Below are 7,898 nucleotides of genomic sequence, written 5' to 3' on the forward strand. Positions count from 1 at the left end.
GGCTGGAGACCTTAGCTTGCTTAGTGTTTTGTCTGTCTGTCTGTCTGTGTTAGGTGGGGACCTTAGCTTCTAGTGTTTCTGTCTGTCTGTCTGTCTGTGTTAGGCTGTTCTGTCTGTCTGTCTGTGTTAGCTGGGAGACCTTAGCTTGCCTTAGTGTTTCTGTCTGTGGCTGGGAGACCTTAGCTGCTTAGTGTTTCTGTCTGTCTGTCTGCCGTCTGTCTGTCTGTGTTAGGCTGGAGACCTTAGCTTGCCTTAGTGTTTCGTTCGTCTGTCTGTCTGTGTTAGGCTGGGAGACCTTAGCTTGCTTTAGTGTTTCTGTCTGTCTGTCTGTCTGTCTGTATTAGCCTGGGGAACCTTAGCTCTCTTCAGTGACAGCCGCAGTGGGTGATGGTGGTGAGAGAGCGGATGGAGCCGTCTGCTTGGTGTATCTCCATGTCTTTGGTGCTTGAGGGAGAACACCGGGAGTTTCTCTTGACCAGGGACATCATGCACCCTCCGCTAGTCTCTCTGGTGGTGGGGGAGAGACAGATGTGAGGAGAAACTGTTTTATGAAGATTATTACTTATATTCACTTTATATACACTTATAATTGAATAAACTCAATTATTAAATAGATATTACTACTAACATATTTTTATTATATATATATCACTCAATCTGGTGTGTGTGTGTGTGTGTGTACTAGCCCCTAAACACGAGTCTGTAAATCATATGGGTCTAGGAGATATTGTGTATTAATCTCTCTCACACACACACACACACACACACACACACACACACACACACACACTCTCTAAGGGGTGATGTCACTCACCTCAAGACACACTGGTCCTCCTGAACGATGTCACATTCGCCAGTACAGGTGCCGACGTCAATTACCTGTTGATAGTGAAATAGATTCTGGTTATAACGTACAATAACGTGACATCCATTGCTATAGTGTTTAAATGGACTAATTATATACCCTTGTGATGATTGACTGGTTTGGTTTGAACACTAGGGGGTCGTACTGAACCTCACCTGAACACTAGGGGTCGTACTGAACCTCACCTGAACACTGGGGGTCGTACTGAACCTCACCTGAACACTAGGGGGTCATACTGAACCTCACCTGAACACTGGGGGTCGTACTGAACCTCACCTGAACACTAGGGTCGTACTGAACTCACCTGAACACTAGGGGTCATACTGAACCCCACCTGAACACTGGGGTCGTACTGAACCTCACCTGAACACTGGGGGTCGTACTGAACCTCACCTGAACACTGGGGGCTGCACTGAACCTCACCTGAACACTAGGGGTCGTACTGAACCTCACCTGAACACTGGGGGTCGTACTGAACCTCACCTGAACACTGGGGGTCGTACTGAACCTCACCTGAACACGGGGGCCGTACTGAACCTCACTGAACACTGGGGGTCGTACTGAACCTCACCAACACTAGAGGGGTCACTGAACCTCACCTGAACACTGGGGGTCGTACTGAACTCACCTGAACACTGGGGCGTACTGAACCTCACCTGAACACTGGGGGCTGCTGAACCTCACCTGAACACTGGGGGTCGTACTGAACCTCACCTGAACACTAGGGGTCATACTGAACCTCACCTGAACACTAGGGGGTCATACTGAACCTCACCTGAACACTAGGGGTCATACTGAACCTCACCTGAACACTGGGGGTCGTACTGAACCTCACCTGAACACTAGGGGTCGTACTGAACCTCACCTGAACACTAGGGGGTCGTACTGAACCTCACCTGAACACTAGGGGTCATACTGAACCTCACCTGAACACTGGGGGTCGTACTGAACCTCACCTGAACACTAGGGGTCGTACTGAACCTCACCTGAACACTAGATGGGTCATACTGAACCTCACCTGAACACTAGGGGTCATACTGAACCTCACCTGAACACTAGGGTGTACTGAACCTCACTGAACACTAGATGGGTCATACTGAACCTCACCTGAACACTGGGGGTCATACTGAACCTCACCTGAACACTAGATGGGTCGTACTGAACCTCACCTGAACACTAGGGGGTCGTACTGAACCTCACCTGAACACTAGGGGTCGTACTGAACCTCACCTGAACACTGGGGGTCATACTGAACCTCACCTGAACACTGGGGGTCGTACTGAACTCACCTGAACACTAGGATGGGTCATACTGAACCTCACCTGAACACTGGGGGGTCACTGAACCTCACCTGAACACTGGGGGTCGTACTGAACCTCACCTGAACACTAGATGGGTCGTACTGAACCTCACCTGAACACTAGATGGGTCGTACTGAACCTCACCTGAACACTGGGGGTCGTACTGAACCTCACCTGAACACTGGGGGTCATCTGAACCTCACCTGAACACTGGGGGTCGTACTGAACCTCACCTGAACACTGGGGGTCGTACTGAACCTCACCTGAACACGGGGGGTCATACTGAACCTCACCTGAACACTAGAGGGTCGTACTGAACCTCACCTGAACACTGAGGGGTCGTACTGAACCTCACCTGAACACTAGGGGTCATACTGAACCTCACTGAACACTGGGGGTCTACTGAACCTCACCTGAACACTAGATGGGTCATACTGAACCTCACCTGAACACTAGATGGGTCATACTGAACCTCACCTGAACACTAGGGGGTCTACTGAACCTCACCTGAACACTAGATGGGTCGTACTGAACCTCACCTGAACACTAGATGGGTCGTACTGAACCTCACCTGAACACTAGGGGTCGTACTGAACCTCACCTGAACACTAGGGGGTCATACTGAACCTCACCTGAACACTAGATGGGTCGTACTGAACACCTGAACACTCACCTGAACACTAGATGGGTCGTACTGAACCTCACCTGAACACTAGGGGTCGTACTGAACCTCACCTGAACACTGGGGTCGTCCTCGGTCGTGTAGTTATATACGTGTTGGTAGAGAGAGGCCCGGTAGCAAGACGACTGGCAGCCACACTCCTCCACGACCGACACACACTCAGCTCCTGCCGCGGATAGATAGATAGATAGATAGATAGATAGATAGAAGGTAGATAGATAGATACAGGTAGATAGATAGATACAGGTATATAGATAGATGCAGTCAAGTTTTTATATTATCCTAGAAGCAAATTAAATTGGCTGTTATGCCCCGCCCCCTGCTATACAGTCGTCCCTGAATGGTTAACTGTATAGAACCATCTAATTGGGTTGTTAATTTGTTTATATATAATATCCTGGGAATACTTTAGTGAAAATACCCATCATTAGAGTGTTTAATAATCAGGTGAATTGAGTGGTGGGTGTAGAAGGGAGGAGTGACGAATCTTCAGGTGATCCAAAATAGCTTCCTGTTCCACCTAGCCTTATAGAGCTTCCTGTTCCACCTAGCCTTATGATGTTATTCCTGGATCGAAGACACTTACCATTGGGACCTTCCACTGACACCGTCCTCGACTTGATAGCTTTACAACCCAGATCTGTAACGAGAATAACACACTCAGAATATATCGGTTTATAGACACACACACACACACACACACACACACACACACACACACCCTACACACACACACACACACACACACACACACACACACACACACACATACACTTCTAAATAGTTTATATAATTCAAAGTATTTAAGCTCTATTCTGTGTCTATCATGGCGCTTGAGGTCAGAAAGAAAACAAAATGTTAAAGATTTATCCTTACCGTGATAACAGTGACCCTGGCAGTGGCCGAGGTCAACTGTAGTCTGTAACGGTGTGCCTTTGTGGAGGGTGACGGGGCGTGGGTGATGGCGGCAGGAGTGGGGGCGTGGTTGACACTCACACGCCTCCGTCACCGTCACACTCACTACGCCCTCTGTGGTGACCAGCCTCTCTACCCGCCAAGCTGAGGCCGCACACATCTCCTCCTCCTCCCCCGGGCATGATTGTTGGCTCCGTCGTTGGCCAGAGTGTAGTAAGAACAACTGTAATACAAGGCAATACTTTGATGATTCGCTTGCTTATATAGACCCATACCTGTACTAATTAACTCGTAGACCCATACCTGTACTAATTAACTCATAGACCCATACCTGTACTAATTAACTCCTTGACCCATACCTGTACTAATTAACTCAGACCCATACCTGTACTAATTAACTCATAGACCCATACCTGTACTAATTAACTCATAGACCCATACCTGTACTAATTAACTCATAGAACCATACCTGTACTAATTAACTCATAGAACCATACCTGTACTAATTAACTCATAGACCCATACCTGTACCATCTAACTCATGTAGTCTATACTCTGTACTAATTAACTCATAGACCCACACCTGTACTAATTAACTCAGACCCACACCTGTACTAATTAACTCAGACCCATACCTGTACTAATTAACTCATAGACCCATACCTGTACTAATTAAATCCTTGATCCACACCTGTACTCATTGACCCACGAACAATTTTGACAAGCTTACCGAGACAACAGGAGTGTGTGTACAATAACAGTCCTAACTGCATGAAACACAATATTATTCCTTGACTCAATGCATAACCGTGACTACATCTGGTCAGTTGGTACCCCTGACTGGATACAAGCTTGGAGTTGTTTTAAGTAAGAGTTCGGTGTCACTCAATAAACTATCTGTACTCTGGGTGATCGATAAACCCCATAATGAACACTGTGACTCCTGTTGTCTCGGTAGGGTTGTCAAAATCCTTCATCCGTTGTGTCATATTTTTTCAACACAATTTTGTATAGATAGTTTTTTGGAGTGACTGTACACTCACACACACCCCAATAACGAATGACCATCAGAGAATGTGAGTAATTAGTGTGAATTATTGGGGTTAACTGGCAATTGTTTACGAGATACGGTTGTTACTTAGACTAAATTGACTACAAGACACTATTATCACATACCATTCGTGGGTCCATGTCAGGATTGTCCAAAAGGAGTCGCTCGAATTCGTTTCTCTTGAGTTGTTTCTTTTTGCCGCAGCGTCGAGGGCAGTGACCCACGTCCATCACGATCTCTTCACCTGTAACATCTGTCGACAGGTAAACAGGTGTGTCACAACTTATTACAGGTGTTAAATAAGGTGTTGTTTATATCCAGTGATGTCTCCTGTACGTACACTGTTAATGTCTCATGTGCACTGATACACACTAGTACCATGGTGTACACATATACACACACTAGTACCATGGTGTACACATATACACACACTAGTACCATGGTGTACACATATACACACACTAGTACCATGGTGTACACATATACACACACTAGTACCATGGTGTACACATATACACACACTAGTACCATGGTGTACACATATACACACACTAGTACCATGGTGTACACACATAGACTCAGAACTGTGTAATGTACGGTGTTGAAGTCTTCATATAAGAGTAAGGTTCCTCCACACAACACTTGGGTGACTTACTCTTCGCTGTTATTGGTTTAGAAGAACAGAGAGCCAGATGTTTATATTATATACTGTGTAGTGAGTACTGGAGGTGTAGTGAGAGGCTTGTGTACCTGAGACTCCAATGTGGTTCATGTTTGGTTCTCGCTGGCAGCAGGTGGTGTGGTCGCCCTCCTCTAGGGTCACATCCAGGTCCTCCTCCGCCTTCACCAGTCGTCCTATAATGAACCACAACAACTGTCATTAAGTAATGCTTTTATTTCTGTTGGTTTAAGACATATACTGAGAGGTGGTTGAGGAGACGAGAGCAACTTTAACCTAGTGGTCGTACCCCTGGCTGGTGGAGGCATCAGTGCCAGCAGGAACGTTGCTAACGCCAGCAAGATGGCGGAATATGTTGAAGCAGACATGTGTGAGGGCCGCTGGCAGGGTGAGGGAGGGAGCGAGCGAGTTTATCACTAATGCGCGAAGAGGGAGACGTGTCGTGGTGAGGTGGAGAGGGCACGCGTCGGGCCACGGGAGCAGAGCTACTGGAAGCTGGGACCCGCTGCTGCTCCTAATAATGAGGGAGGGAGCGGCGGAGAGGTAAGTGGGAGGTGCCACCCAATCCACCACCCACCTCCTGCCCACCCACATATTTCTTTAACGAGGCTATTGCTGTACAGTCATGCCCAGCTGGACCTATAATAACCCAGGGAGGCGAGCACTCACGCCCACAACCGTAAAATGAATGGAATCCACCAAGGTTCATTCATTGTGTGAGGAAGGGGGCATGGCAAGATAGTGCAGCAGCCAGGAGAAATAACGTGTCCGTCTGTGTGTTGTGATTAACCAGGTGGTGCGGGGAACAATGACTCGCCTCGCTCAGATATTGTGATACCGACCCGACACTTAGTACCTCGTCCAGCGCCCCACCTGCCTCCTCATGACTCACCTCTGGCCTCGTGACATCATCTTTATAAGTGGCTTCTACAGGAGGATCTTAAAATAGCCTCAGCTTGGTGTGACAGTAACTACAGCTTGGTGTGACAGTAACTACAGCTTGGTGTGACAGTAACTTCAGCTTGGTGTGACAGTAACTACAGCTTGGTGTGACAGTAACTACAGCTTGGTGTGACAGTAACCTCAGCTTGGTGTGACAGTAACCTCAGCTTGGTGTGACAGTAACCTCAGCTTGGAGTGACAGTAACCTCAGCTTGGTGTGACACAGGTGTTTTAATTGTTTGGAGTGAAAACAGTTTTATGTATTGTAAGTCATCAGTGCTTCCAATGTCCGTGTGAATGTTGAGAGATTTTGACTCAGTGTAGCTTGGCGAGGCATTTCTGTAACAAAGATCTCGATAGTGGGAACAGATGTCGTTCTTCGAGGCGCTAAACGGGATGTATCGTCTGAAGATTCCCGATTATTCACCAGTGTTTATTAATTCATCGTCTTACGGTAATCGTCTCTTTTCATGTTTTGCTGTTATCGTAAAAATATGGTAATCGTTGAATTAATACTGACTGACTGACACCTAGATGGCTCTCAGTGGGAACAAGCCACCCCCTCACCCCACCCTCTGTCCGCACCTGGAAGAAACTGGTATCCTTGAAGCCTTCCAGATGGCTTTCCCGGCATCCTTCCCCTCCTAGTATCCTACACAATATGGAGGATCGTTTCATAACACCTTAGGAGGAGTCAATTGGGGCCGCCACATCTGAAGTACCAACAATAACAGCCGCAGAGGACAGCACATAAAGCCAGTGGAACAAACCTATCATGGTGAAGATTGGTTCTGGCATGAGAGAGAGAGAGAGAGAGAGAGAGAGAGAGAGAGAGAGAGAGAGAGAGAGAGAGAGAGAGAGAGAGAGAGAGAGAGAGAGAGGAAAAAGAAAGTGAGATCCTCTGCAAACTGAGTTCTTCTTATGTTGCTGGACACGAGTATAAACACGACATTATACACCGGTTCCAATAGCAGTCCATCTACCAGTATTTGGGGCGCCCTGAGAAAAAGAATTTCCAGTAATTTGCATAAGTACAAGTTGTTTCCCTGTTTATAATTACTGTTTGTTAGTTGTGTATTCATGGTAGTTCAGGATGACGGCAGTACCAGGGAGTGAGAGTGTCTTTGGGTTTATATCGCCTTGGTTAGTGGCTTAGAGTCGTCTTAGAGCATCAATACGGCTTGTCTTGTGGTCCGCCTCACTGGGACATCATCTGCCTGATACACACTCCTACATTAGTTCTCTGAGGTGAGGTAGGGGGGAATATTCTTTCACTTGATCTGCTCTCTATGGCATCACTCACCACCATCTTACCTTTATAACGTGTGTGTGTGAGTAAACATTGTATTAGGAATTATTTTGGATGGTTAGTGTTTAATAATAAGAGGATCTGATATTAACAGGTTGCGGCGCTACACTCAACGCTGCCTAATAACATCTCGTGCATTGTCTGTTGTAATTAT

General features: G+C 46.9%; 1 protein-coding gene across 1 annotated transcript; it reads right to left on the reverse strand.

Moving 5' to 3' along the window:
- Nucleotides 1-245: 245 nt before the first annotated feature.
- LOC121856292 lies at nucleotides 246-5,985 on the reverse strand. The gene is made up of 8 exons (XM_042351741.1): nucleotides 5,783-5,985; nucleotides 5,565-5,669; nucleotides 4,940-5,067; nucleotides 3,725-3,986; nucleotides 3,435-3,488; nucleotides 2,902-3,014; nucleotides 815-879; nucleotides 246-507 (listed from the first exon to the last, which is right to left on the reverse strand). Exons 1-8 carry the CDS (start codon nucleotides 5,859-5,861, stop codon nucleotides 366-368), a joined length of 948 nt encoding a protein of 315 aa, XP_042207675.1. The 5' UTR covers nucleotides 5,862-5,985; the 3' UTR covers nucleotides 246-365.
- Between the last annotated feature and the right edge of the window lie 1,913 nt (nucleotides 5,986-7,898).

This window comes from Homarus americanus, unplaced genomic scaffold (genome assembly GCF_018991925.1).
Source record: "Homarus americanus isolate GMGI-L3 unplaced genomic scaffold, GMGI_Hamer_2.0 scaffold48220, whole genome shotgun sequence".
Taxonomy (NCBI): Eukaryota; Metazoa; Arthropoda; class Malacostraca; order Decapoda; family Nephropidae; genus Homarus; species Homarus americanus.

Excerpts from the sequence above, each read along its gene's own strand:
- LOC121856292 (XM_042351741.1), bottom strand. The coding sequence starts at position 5,861 with ATGTCTGCTTCAACATATTCCGCCATCTTGCTGGCGTTAGCAACGTTC. Across the intron at positions 3,489-3,724 it reads CCAGGGTCACTGTTATCACG|ATCTGGGTTGTAAAGCTATC; the intron begins GTAAGGATAAAT and ends TTCTCGTTACAG. Across the intron at positions 508-814 it reads GAGGACCAGTGTGTCTTGAG|AGAGACTAGCGGAGGGTGCA; the intron begins GTGAGTGACATC and ends CCCCACCACCAG.